Raw genomic sequence first — 13001 nt, 5'->3', positions numbered from 1 at the left:
GGCACAGCCCAGCCCCTGCTCTGCTGGTCCTGCAGGTCTCTGGCAGGAGCCTGGCTGTGAGAGGACACTGCTGTGTGCCAGCCCTGCACACACACGCTGTGCAGCTGTACTCTTGTGTTAAATCTGAATAAAAATATCAGAATAAAAAATGCCAACAACAACAGAAAATAGAGATGACAAGCTGGACCTGTAACAAGTTACATTACAACTTCTATGTAGAAGCAGATGAGCAGTTTATTGCTTCAGAAAACAGTAAGATATGAGTTTCCAGAGGGCATCCTTGAGCTCCTGGTTCCTCATGCTGTAGATGAGGGGGTTCACTACTGGAGGCACCACTGAGTAAAAAGCAGACACCACCAGATCCAGGGATTGGGAGGAGATGGAGGGGGGCTTCAGGTGGGCAAATATGACAGTGCTGACTAACAGGGAGACCACGGCCAGGTGAGGGAGGCAGGTGGAAAAGGCTTTGTGCCGTCCCTGCTCAGAGGGGATCCTCAGCACGGCCCTCAAGATCTGCACATAGGACACCACGATGAACACAAAACACATGAAAACTAAACAGGCACTAACCACAATAAGCCCAAGTTCCCTGAGGTAGGAGTGTGAGCAGGAGAGCTTGAGGATCTGGGGGATTTCACAGAAGAACTGGCCCAGGGCATTGCCCTTGCACAGGGGCAGTGAAAATGTATTGGCCGTGTGCAGCAGAGCATTGAGAAACCCAGTGGCCCAGGCAGCTGCTGCCATGTGGACACAAGCTCTGCTGCCCAGGAGGGTCCCGTAGTGCAGGGGTTTGCAGATGGCAACGTAGCGGTCGTACGACATGACAGTGAGGAGACAATACTCTGCTGTAGCAAAGAAAAAGAAAAAAAAGAGCTGTGCAGCATATCCTGAGTATGAAATGGCCCTGGTGTCCCAGAGGGAATTGGCCATGGATTTGGGGACAATGGTGGAGATGGAGCCCAGGTCGAGGAGGGCGAGGTTGAGCAGGAAGAAGTACATGGGGGTGTGCAGGTGCTGGTCCCAGGCTATGGTGGTGATGATGAGGCCGTTGCCCAGGAGGGCAGCCAGGTAGATGCCCAGGAAGAGCCAGAAGTGCAAGAGCTGCAGCTCCCGAGTGTCTGCGAACGGCAGGAGGAGGAACTGGGTGATGGAGCTGCTGTTGGACATTGGCTGCCTGTGGGCATGAGGACCTGTCATAGGAGGAAAAGATAGTGAAGGTTTAGATGAGACTTCTCTGGGAATAATCAAAACCATTTCCCACAGACCCTCCCACCCCGTCACACAAAGAGACACTTTTCTTTTTCCAGGAGAACGTCCTGGCTGGAGCCCTCATCAGTGCTTGAGGAGTGTGCAATGAAGAGCAGGGTCTGTGCCCAGGGGCTCCTGAGGAGTCAGCCTGACCCTGTGTGATCGGGTGGGCAGGGGCCAGTCCTGGGGTTCAGCTTTGTCAGCTGGAACCGCTCCTGGTGCAGAAGGGACTGTCAGCATCTGTACCCCCAGGCCAGAGAAACTGAGTTGGAGAGGTTTGGTGTTTCTACAGCTCCTTCTCCCCTCCCACCCTGGGGAGTGTTGTTGGGTGTCAGAAACCCTCAGCATTTCTGCTGCACTCAGGGAGAACAGAACGAGTCCTGTGAGACCAGAGGGTGCCTGTGGGTCAGTGCAGAGTGAGGGCAGCTGCTCTGTCCCTCTGTCCTGCTCCAGCTGCCCTGGGCTGGCACCTATCTGACATGGGGGCTGATCACACTCCCATGTTACCCTGAAAAGCCACCAGGCACTGCTGAGAGCAGAGGGATCCACCTCAGACCATGACAGGTCTCACCCTTTCCTAAGGTCTCAGCACCCAACGTTTAGCCCGGACACACACGGCTCATTCCCCAGCCCCACAGACTGCATTGCCCACAGCCCACAGGTCAGAGCAAAGCTGGGACACGTGTGCCCATGGACACACCTGCAGGAAAGGACCCACAAGATCAGGCTGTGACTCTGCAGCTGAAACTGCCATCCCCAGAGAGCCTGACAGCAAGAACAAGATCCCAACAGCAGTGACCCAGAGCAGGGGAGCAAGAAGGACAATGCGGTGAGGGTGGGTGTGAGAGAGGCCAGGGCAGAGGCAGCCGGGCACTCAGACAGCGTCACCCTTCCCCAGCTGTGCAGCCACCTCCCAGACACCAACACTGCCGGGCAGCTGCTCTCACCCCTGTGCTCTGCAGAGGAACTGCAGCTCTGGCTGCACAGGAGCTGCTTCATGCCTTGGAGCCCCCGGCCCTGAGGGCAGAGGCTTTGCTGGGTGGGACAGGAGGCCAGGGGGCTGCTCACAGGAGGGATCTGACCTGCAGGGGGTCACAGGGACTTTTCTCTGTTCTCCCTCTCATAACAATTCCGGGTTTGGTTTCCTCTCATTTCTGATCATTTCCCTGCTGCCTGGAGATTCTCCCCTGGGAGGTGTTTCCCTGTCCATGTCTGTTCCCTGTCAGTGCTCACAGACCATCCCACCCTCTGTGCCCTCCCCCTGGCCCTACAGATCCTGCCTGTTCACAGGGCACTGCCTGGGGGCATCTTCCTGTCTGCAGGCTGGAAAACAGATTACAGTTTAAGTGTAAGGTGTCCAGCAAAGGTGATGCTGGTTCTGCATAGGCAGAGGAGATGCAAGGCATGCCAGGATTCTCTTAAAGACCTACTGCAGTTTATGTGTCTCAAGTATTTGCTTAAAATTAAGAACAGCCTTCATCACCACCCATTCCCCAGAGTAGGAGACTGAAAACACAGACTCAGGGAGGTTCCTTATCTTTGTAGTACTCTTTGTCTTCTTCTTCTCCTTGAAACCTCCTCTTGTCAATATTCTTGAACGAGCTGGAGCTGTGAGCAGCCCCGACCCACGGAGAACCCAGCAGCAGAAGGACCCTGCCCTGCCGGGGTCGCTCCTTCCCCCCACAGCTTCTCCCCTCAGTGTTGTTGGGCTCTCCCGGGCAGGCTGAGCGCTGACCCTGGCAGGCGGCAGAGTCCCTGCCCGGCACAGCCCTGGGGTGCAGGGACCCTGCTCTTCAGGACAGCCCTGGGCACCCATCCTGCACATTGACATTTACACCCCACAGCCACCCTGGGGAGAACGCAGCATTCACGTATTGACACTGACAGTGCAGAAGGCAACCCCTGCTCTGCAGCACATTGACCCTCTGATCAGAGAACCTCTGAGAGCTGTACTTACATCTCTCGCAGGCTCTGCAATGGGACAGCTTTCTGAGATCCTACCAAGACTTGCAGATGCAATGCCCTGCAGCCACAGGCTTCATATCTGAGAGGATTTCATTTCCAGTGACCTCTCAGCATCCTCCCAGCCCAGACTGCGTTTCCCTCTCTGTGCCTGGCTCCTGTGCCCTCAGTGCTGCAGGCAGAGCCCTCAGCCCTGCTGCGTGTGCAGAGGAGCTGCTCCTGGGCAGAGCTGTCTCTCTGCAGCGCTGCCGCTGCCATGAGCTCCCTGTGTCCCAGGAGCCCAGCCCAGCTCAGCAGCACAGGAGCAGCCCATGATGTCCCTTTCTCTGTCCCCTCTGGGCTCCTCCAGGTGTCCCTCAGGCTCCGGGGGCACATCCTTTGAGACAACCTCAAGTAATCATTAATGTTAGTTGTGTCTGCTCTGCAGAGATACTTCTTGCCAGCATTGTTTTCTTGCTAGTAAAAAATAAATTGGTATGAGAATATTCCAGGTGTGGTCTCCCCAGGGCAGAGCAGAGGGGCAGGAGAACCTCTCTGACCTACTGACCACCCCCTTCTAACCCACCCCAGGTACCATTGGCTTCCTGGCCACAAGGGCCCAGTGCTGGCTCATGGTCACCCTGCTGTCCCCAGGACCTCCAGGTCCCTTTCCCCTACGCTGCTCTCCAACAGGTCCTTCCCCAACTTACACTGGAACCTGGGGTTCTTCTTGCCCAGGTGTAATACTCTACACTTGCCTTTGTTCTATTTCATTACATTTCTCCCCGCCCAGCTCTCCAGCCTGTCCAGGTCTCTGATGGCAGCACAGCTTCCAGTGTCAGCCACTCCTCCCAGCTTGGTGTCATCAGCAAACTTGCTGACAGTCACTCTATTTCCTCATCCAAGACATTGATGAATATATTGAATAGTACTGGCCCCAGCACTGCCCCCTGATGCACTGCACCAGATACAGGCCTCAACTGGACTCTGCCCACTGACCATGACTCTCTGGCTTCTTCCCTTCAGCCAGTTCACAGTCACCTCACTACCTGTTCATCCAGCCCGCACTCCCCCAGTTTAGCTGTGAGGATGCTGTGGGAGACTGTGTCAAAGGCTTTACTGAAGTCAAGGTAGACCACATCCACTGTTTTGTCATCATGTATCCACCTCGTTATGTCTTCATAAAAGCCAATGAGCTTGGTCAAGCACGACTTCCCCTTGGTGAAGCCATGTTGACTGCCCCTAATGACCCTCTTATCCCTGATATGCCTTGAGATGGCACCAAGGAGAAGTCGTTCCATCAGTTTCCCAGGGATGGAGGTGAGGCTGACTGGTCTAGAGTTCCCCAGGTCCTCCTTCTTGCCCTTTTTGAAGACTGCAGTGACATTTGCTTCCCTCCAGTCCTCAGGCACCTCTCCCATTTGCCACAACTTAGCAAAGATGATGGAGAGCGGCCCAGCAATGACCTCAGCCAGCTCCCTCAGCACCCGCGGGTGCATCCCATCCGGACCCATGGATTTATGGATTTACTTTCAAGCAGCCTTGCCCACAGGATGTCCCCCAGCAATTGTCTGAACAGGCCCAAGTTTGCCCTGCTGAAATCCAGGGTTGCAATTCTGCTCGCTATCCTGCTCCTGCCACACGAGATCCTGAACTCCACCATCTCATGGTCGCTGCAGCCAAGGCAGCCCTCAACCTTTACTGCCTCAACCAGCCCCTCCTTGTTAGTGAGGATGAGGTCCAGCAGCTCCTCTCCTGGTCGGCTCCTCCACCATTTCCATCAGAAAGTTCTCGTCAATGCACCAGAGGAACCTCCTGGACTGTGTCTGGCTGAGTTGTCCTTCCAGAAACATCAGGGCAGTTCAAACCCCACGACAAGCAGGGCCTGTGACTGAGGCCGCTCTCAGCTGCTGGAGAGGCTTCGGCAACGTCCTCACCCTGAGCTGGTGGGTTGTGATGTACACCACAGCAGTATCACCCTAATGCTCCCAGTGCTCCCAGTAACGCTCCCACTGACCCCTCCAGTGCTCCCAGTAACCCTCCCACTGACCCCTCCAGTGCCCCCAGTAACCCCCACTGACCCCTCCAGTGCTCCCAGTACTGCTCCCACTAACCCCTCCAGTGCTCCCACTAACCCCTCCAGTGCTCCCAGTAACCCTCCCACTGACCCCTCCAGTGCTCCCAGTAACTCCTCCAGTGCCCCCAGTAACCCCCACTAACCCGGCCAGTGCTCCCAGTAACCCTCCTACTAACCCCTCCAGTGCTCCCAGTAGCCCCCAACTAACCTTTCCAGTGCTCCCAGCAGCCCCCATTGTTCCCAGTAATCCTCCAAGAACTCCCAGTTAACCCCCAGTGCTCCCACTAACTGTCCTTGTGCTCCCAGCAGGCCCCCACAGTGCTCCCAGTAACCATGTTGTGTTCCCATTAACCCCCACTAATCCTCCTACTGTTTCCAGTAATCCTCCCAGTAAACCTCCCAGTGCTCTCAGTAAACCTCCCAGTGCTCCCAGCAACCCCCCAGTGCTTGCAGTGAGCCCCAGCAACCCCCTCATTGCTCCCAGTAACCCCCCGCTAGCCCTCCCAGTGATCCCAGTAACCACCTAGTGCTTTCATGTGAGCCCTCAGCAAACCCCATTGTTCCCAGTAACCCCTCCCAGTGCTTCCAGTAGCCCCCACTAACCCCTCCAGTGCTCCCAGCAACCCCCATTGTTCCCAGTAATGCTGGAAAAAATCCCAGTAAACCCCCAGTGCTCCCAGTAACCCTCCCAGTGTTCCCAGAAACCCCTCACTAATAAACCTACTGTTCCCAGTAACCTTCCCAGGGCTCCCAGTAACCACCTAGTGCTCCCAGTAACTCCCCAGCAACCCCCAGTGTTCCCAGACACCTCCCCAGAGCACCCAGTGACCCCCACTAACCCCTCCAGTGCTCACAGCAACCTCCATTGTTCACAGTAATCCTGCAAGGACTCCCAGTAAACCCCCAGTGTTCACAGTAACCACCTAGTACTCCCAGTAACACTGAGGCAACCCCACATGCTCCCAGTAACCCTCCCAGTATTCCCAGTACTCCCCCACTAATCTTTCTAGTGTACGTAGTAACCCCCACTACCCTCTCCAGTGATCCTAGCAACCCCCGTTGTTCCCAGTAAACCTCCAAGAAATCCCAGTAAACCTCCCATGCTCCCAATACTCCCCCACAAATGTCCATCCTGGGGCCCTGGGCAGCATCCTCTGGGCACTGTGGGGCAGGGGCAGGGTCGGTTGTACACAAGTGGGTCAGCTCTCCACTCGGGTGGCGAGAGCTGCTGGGTGAAGCTGCCGGCCTGGCTCGCACAAGCCAGACAAGACCTTTTCTGGTTATCAGCATCGATGCATCCAGTCTTTCCTGTCACTGAATCCTAGAATCACAAAGTAGTTTGAGTTGGAAGTGACATTGACAGCCCGTCTGGTTCAGCTCCCCTCGGTGATCAGGGACATCTTCAGCAGCTCAGGTTGCTCAGAGCCCCGTCCAGCCTGGCCTGGGATGTCTCCGGGATGGTTCATCCACCCCCTCTCTGGGAAGCCTGTCACAGTGTTTTACCACCCTCAGTGTAAAAAAATCTCTTCATTTCATTCCTTGACTCTCTCCTCTTCTAGTTTAAACCATCACCCTTTGTCCTGTCGCAACAGCCCCTGCTCAAAAGTCTGTCCCCATTTTTCTTATCGGCCCCTTTTCAGTCCAGAAAGGCTGCAATAAGGTCTCCCAGGAGCCTCTCTTCTCCAGCTGAACACCCCAGCTCTTAAACAGGCAAACTCATGACATCATATTTTTTCAATACACTAGTGTCACAAAAGCATGAGCGCATCTTTTTATATAGCATTTTATATAGCATCTATAGTCCCCCGTAGAGCCCAAATGTCAGCAGTGGTAAAAGTGCCCACAGAGCCAGTTACCAGTGGGATCCCTCAGGGACCAGCACTTGGGCCAACACTGTTGAACGTCTCTATTCTCCCCCTGTATGATGTGACACAGTGAACCTTCAGCTCCTTAGTGAATGGTGCAAAGCTGGGCAGAGGCCTTGGACAATCTCACCTGGGTCACCCTGCCCTGAGCAGGACAGTGAGACAAGATGGTGTTCAAACCTGAGTTGCTCTGTGATTCAAGGGATCTTTCCCTTGGAAAGGTTTTGGAAGAAGGAAGAGGTGGAGGAACAAGAAAATAAAAATACAGGCAGAGGAGGACACCTAAAAGGTGTCAAATAAACAGAGCAGTTCTGTGAAGAATGTTTCTCTGCTTAGATTGTCAGCAGAAAATCTATAACCAGCTCCCCAAACTCCCTGTTCTGCTCATTGGCCCCTGGGATTTCCAGCACATTTCTTTACATCAGATTCTGCCCTGAAGTTTGCACTGATTGTTACAGCTTCTTCGCAGGATTGCTTCATGTTTCCTTAGAGAACTGGATGTAAACAGGCAGCGGGGAATTTTTAATTAGAGGAAACAGAAAAATAAAAAAAAGGAAAACACAATAGAACTTAATGATGTTTCTCAGTTCTGTGGTTAAATTAAGTAGTTTCCAGCGAGGTCCATTGCCATAATTGAAGAGTTGCCTGTAGGGAGTACGAGAGCAACTGCTGAAAGACTTGACCTGCCTGAAGCTCAAAGCAGAGTGAGAACTGAGAGGCTCTGAATGAGCCAAGAGTGAGAGGTGAAGAACCTCTGGGGAGCGATGGAAAGTGCAAATGTCCAGCCAGGCTTCTGAAGAGATGAGTTCAGACACGGTGAGCTGGGCAAGGACAGGTGGAAACTCCTGGATGTCCAGGGGATTAAATACACGTAGTGACAGACAGAGTTCTGGCACTGCAAGCACAGGGAAAGGCCAACGGTTCATCTCCCACAGCCCATACACATTCTGAAAATTCATATTTTGGCAGGATAGAAATTCCACAGACATTTTATTGGAAAAATTGAATTATTTCATCTGATGAAAAAAGAGTGTGGAGTTTTCTGTTCTTTTTGTTGTTGTTGGTTTGGTTTTCAGTTTTGAGGGGAGTTCTCAGGTTTTTGGGCTGAGCTCCATGGTCTCACTATAAGCACCCAGTGCAAACCTCCAGAGGCCCCGTGTACCTGAGGTGTTTGCCTGGGACGGGCAGGTGTCAGACCAGACTGGTAGAGCGATGGCGCTTTCATCATTTACAATTAGTATTCAACACTTGTGCATCTAATTAGCTAAGTTTCAGGACTGTAGGTGAAGAGGCAGACATGTGAAGAGTACTTAGAAGATGTGATAGAAGAATATTCCAGTTGATAATAGAGAATCATAGAATTATTTCAGTTGAAAGAGACCTTCAGGAGCATTGAGTCCAACCACAACCTAAATCTAGAACTAAACCGTGTCCCTAAGAACCTCGTCTAAACATCTTATAAACCCCTGCAGGAATGGTGACTCCACCACTGCCCTGAGCTGCCTGTTCCAATGACTGACAGCCCTTTCCAGGAAGAATTTTTTCCTAATATCCAATCTGAACCTTCCCTGGCACAATTTGAGGCCATTTCCTCTCTTCCTATCACTTGCTACTTGGGAGAAGAGACCAACACCCTCCATGTTCAGCCTACTTTCAGGCAGTTGTAGACAGAGATAAGGTCTCCCCTCAGCCTCCTGTTCTCCAGGCTGAACAGCCCCAGCTCCCTCAACCGCTTCTCATCACACTTGTGCTCCAGACCCTCAGCAGCTTTGTCGCCTCCTCTGCAATCTCTCTGGTGCCTCAATGTCCTTCTAATGAAGAGGGACCCAAAACTGACCACAGGATTCAAAGTGGGGCCTCACTAGTGCTGAGTACAGCGGCAGAATCACTTCTCTAGTCAAGCTGGCCACACCATTCCTGATACAAGCCAGGATACTGTTGGTGGCCTTTTTGGCCACCTGGGCACATGCTGGCTCATGTTCAGCCACTGTCATTCGACATCCCCACATTCCTTTCCACCAGGAAATTTCCAGCCACTCTTCCCTGAGCCTGTAGCGCTGCCTGGGGCTGTTGTGACCCAAGTGCAGGACTCGGCACTTGGCCTTGTTAACCTCAGACAATTGGCCTCAGCCCAATGATCCAGCTGGTCCAGATCCCTCTGCATGGCCTTCCCACCCTCCAGCAGATCAAAACTCCCACCCAACTTGCTGTCATCTGCAAACTTACTGACGCTGCACTCGATCCTCATCCACATCATTGATATAGAGATTAAACAAAATTGACCCCTATACTGAGCCCTGGGGACACCACTCATGACCGGTCACCAACGGGAATTGTCTCCATTCACCACAACTCTTTGGGCCTGGCTCTCCAGCCAGTTCTTTACCCATCGCAGATACACCATCCAGGCCACGAGCTGCAGCTTCTCCAGGAGATGCTGTGGGTTACGGTGTCAAAGGCTTTACTGCAGTCTAAGGACACAACACCCACAGCCTGTGTGGCGGATTCACTGCCCACGACAGACTTTCCCTCATCTGCTCAGCCGGTCACCTTGTCACAGAAGGAGATCAGGCTGCTCAAGCAGGACCTGCCTTTCATCCAGCCATGCTGATTGGGCCCGATTGCTCGTCTCGTGTGTGTGACCTCACAGTCCTTTGCCAGCCATGTTCCTGCTGTTGGCCAATCCCCTGCAGAGGCAGAAGTGACTTCACAGTGCCCTCCACAGCCATTGGCTTCCTACTGGACTATGAGTTACTGAGACACAAGTGACCACATGACATCATACCCACCATCGCCCTCCTTGTGGTCCAGTGTGCGAGCAGATCAAACTAAGCTGCTTTCATCAAATGTATCTGATAGATTTCCTATCAAGGGTTTGAGTGGAGAAACGTTCCTCAGAGGAGCTGCTGTATTTACTCTGGGGCATTTTATATCTCTGCTTCTGACTCTGTTTTTTTTCTTCATCTTTATCTGTCTATTCTGACGTGAAGGAGCTCTCCAAGGCAAAGATTCATGGAATCCTACAATAACGCAGGTTGGAAGAGACCCCTGAACACCATCTCTGCCCCACTGACCTTTATGGCACCCCAAGGAATAGCTGATGCATTTGTGCTCCCTTGGGTTCATCTCACCACATGCACACACTGGACATGCACATGATATGTATGTTTACATCTCATCTGTACAAAGAAAACATGGACTTTTGACCTAGTATATCATAGAATCATGGAATGTCCTGAGTTGGAAGGACCCAAAGGATCATTAGTCCAACTCCTGTCCCTGCACAGGACACCCCACAGGTCACCCCGTGTGTCTGAGGACGTTGTCCAGTCTCTTCTTGAACACTGTCAGGTTGGGGCCGTGACACCTCCCTGGGGAGCCTGTTCAGTGTCCAGCACCTCTGGGGGAAGAACCTTTTCCTCATGTCCACCCTAAACCTCCCCTGACACATCTTCCTGCCATTCCCTTGGGCTCCTTCACTAGTCACCAGAGAGAAGAGATCAGTGCCTTCCTTACCTTCTCCCCTTGTGAGGAAGCTGTAGCCACCACGAGGTCTCCTTTGAGTCTTTTCTTCAGCTCTGATGGTGAGAAACAACTTGGTTTGCTTTCTGAAGCAGAAAGGAGAAGTCATGACCTCCAGCCTCCTTCCCTGCAGGCTGCAGACACCCATCTCGCTTCCCCACCTGCTCTCACCCCAGCATTTCTGCACCTTCACTGCTGTGTCTGCACCCTCACTGGCTGCTCTTTGGAACACAAACCATGGGCTGATCCATCTCCCTCTGGGTCACCTCTTGCACCACAGCACTGCCCTTCCAATCACATTTCTTCCTCCTCATATCCATTCCTCACCTTCCAAGTAGACTTCTTTTTTCTCTGTCCTGCTTCTTCCCACTATCTAGAAAAGCTCGACCTACTCATAAACTGCCCTTTATGCAGGGAACCCAACCCGTTAGGCTTCTTGTGGTCTTTTACCTGACCAGAGAGAAGTCACCTCGCCATGATCTTCTAAATCCCATGAGTGCTGCTGGCCTTTCAGCTTCTCTGACAGACACGACCATGTCCCTGCCCATGTCCTGTCATGTTCTCAGGTGCGATGGACATGACAACCCATCTCTCTTCCTGGGTAAGACCTGTGGGCACTTGGGCAGAGGTTCTTTCCCAGCCATGTCCCTGCTGCTGGGCTGTCACCTCCAGACACAGAACTGACCCCACTGTCCCCTTCACAGCCACAGGATTCCGCCTGGATTATGAGTGTCTGAGACTCAGCTGACCTCATAATACTGAACCCATCCATCCCCCTCCCCATAGCCCGCGGCCTGACCAGATATTAGTGTGCTTGTTGTATCAAATTAAACAAATGCATTTTCTTCTAAATGTTTGAGTAGAGAAACTTTTTTGCAGTAACTGTTGTTTTTATGTTGACATCATTTCTATCTCCTCTTCTGCCTCATCCTTTTTATTTATTTTTATTTTTTTTTTTTTTTTCTGCAGATATACCATGTTGAAAAAGTGTCCAGGGGAAAGACTCATTGAATCATAGAGTCAGTCAGGTTTGAAGAGAGCCCTGAACATCTTCTTGCTTCACTCTCCTTCCCAAAGCAGGGTGACCAGGTGAGGTTCTTCAAGGTCTTCACTCAGCTTTGCATCATCTCCATCACAGCACAGAAGGGACAATAAAGACCTTCAGCAGTTTTGGCCCAAATGCTGGTCACTGGGGGATGACACACTAATTGCACAGAGGACACTGCGTCACAGATGATATTTGGGCTTGGTGTTTCAGCGAACTTCCCACCAAGCATCCACTTCTTCAGCACAAACAGCATCAATCGGGCTATAAGGACACCACAAGAGACCATGTCCAAGGCCTGGCACAATTTCATACACACAACATGCCTGTCTTTCCCCTGCCCATTTTAGTTCACAAGTCTCTTTCTTGTCCTTCAAGTGTCTGCAGATGGCTGCAGGAGGACTTGTCCCATCCCCTTCCAGGGACAGAGACAAGCTGAGCACCCTGTGATTCTCCCCATTCTCCTTCCTGCCTTTCTTGAAGATGGGTTTGATGGATGCCAGCACCTCCTCGATTGCACTGTCATTTTGAAAACACAATCCAGAATCACAGGGCAACTGAGGTGAATCTCACTGGGTCAGTGGGGTTTGTTCCCAGAGTCACACACAGAAATGTCAGGGTTGTGCCAGGTGTCCATAACTGAGTTGGCTTTGCGGACTCTAATCTGAGGCAGAATCATAGAATCATAGAATACTCTGATAGGAAGAGAGCCTTGGGATCATTGAGTCCAACCATAGCCCAGCTCTCGCACTAAACCATGTCCCTGAGAACCTCGTCTAAACACCTTTAAACCTCTCCAGGGGTGGTGACTCCCCCACTGCCCTGGGCAGCCTGTTCCAATGCCTGACAACCCTTTCCGGGAAATACTTTTTTCCTAATATCCAATCTAAACCTCCCCTGGTGCAATTTGGGGCCATTTCCTCCTGTCCTATCACTTGCTACTTGGGAGAAGAGACCAACACCCTCCATGTTCAACCTCCTTTCAGACAGTCTTAGACAGCGATAAGGCTTCCCTCAGCCTCCTGTTCTCCAGGCTGAACAGCCCCAGCTCCTTCAACCGTTCCTCATCACACTTGTGCTCCGGACACTCAGCAGCTTTGTTGCCTCCTCTGCACTCTCTCTAGTATTTCAATGTTCTTCTTATGATGAGGGCCCCCAAATGAACACAGGATTCAAGGTGCGGCTTCAGCAGTGCTGAGTACAGCGGCACAATCACTTCTCTAGTCCTGCTGGCCACACTATTCCTGATACAAGCCAGGAAGCTGTTGGTCATTTTGGCCACCTGGGAACACGCTGGCTCTTG

At 52.3% G+C, this 13001-nt stretch overlaps 1 protein-coding gene across 1 annotated transcript; it reads right to left on the bottom strand.

Annotated features, from left to right (window-relative positions):
- Nucleotides 1-234: 234 nt before the first annotated feature.
- LOC309452957 (olfactory receptor 14J1-like) lies at nucleotides 235-1167 on the bottom strand (the record flags this gene model as incomplete). Its single annotated transcript, XM_082077604.1, has 1 exon — nucleotides 235-1167. The coding sequence occupies one exon, from the start codon at nucleotides 1165-1167 to the stop codon at nucleotides 235-237; it is 933 nt and encodes a 310-aa protein (XP_081933730.1).
- Nucleotides 1168-13001: the final 11834 nt, after the last annotated feature.

This window comes from Streptopelia decaocto (genome assembly GCF_964273445.1).
Source record: "Streptopelia decaocto genome assembly, contig: HAP1_SCAFFOLD_58, whole genome shotgun sequence".
Lineage (NCBI taxonomy): Eukaryota > Metazoa > Chordata > Aves > Columbiformes > Columbidae > Streptopelia > Streptopelia decaocto.
This window is presented reverse-complemented; position numbering and strand designations above follow the sequence as displayed.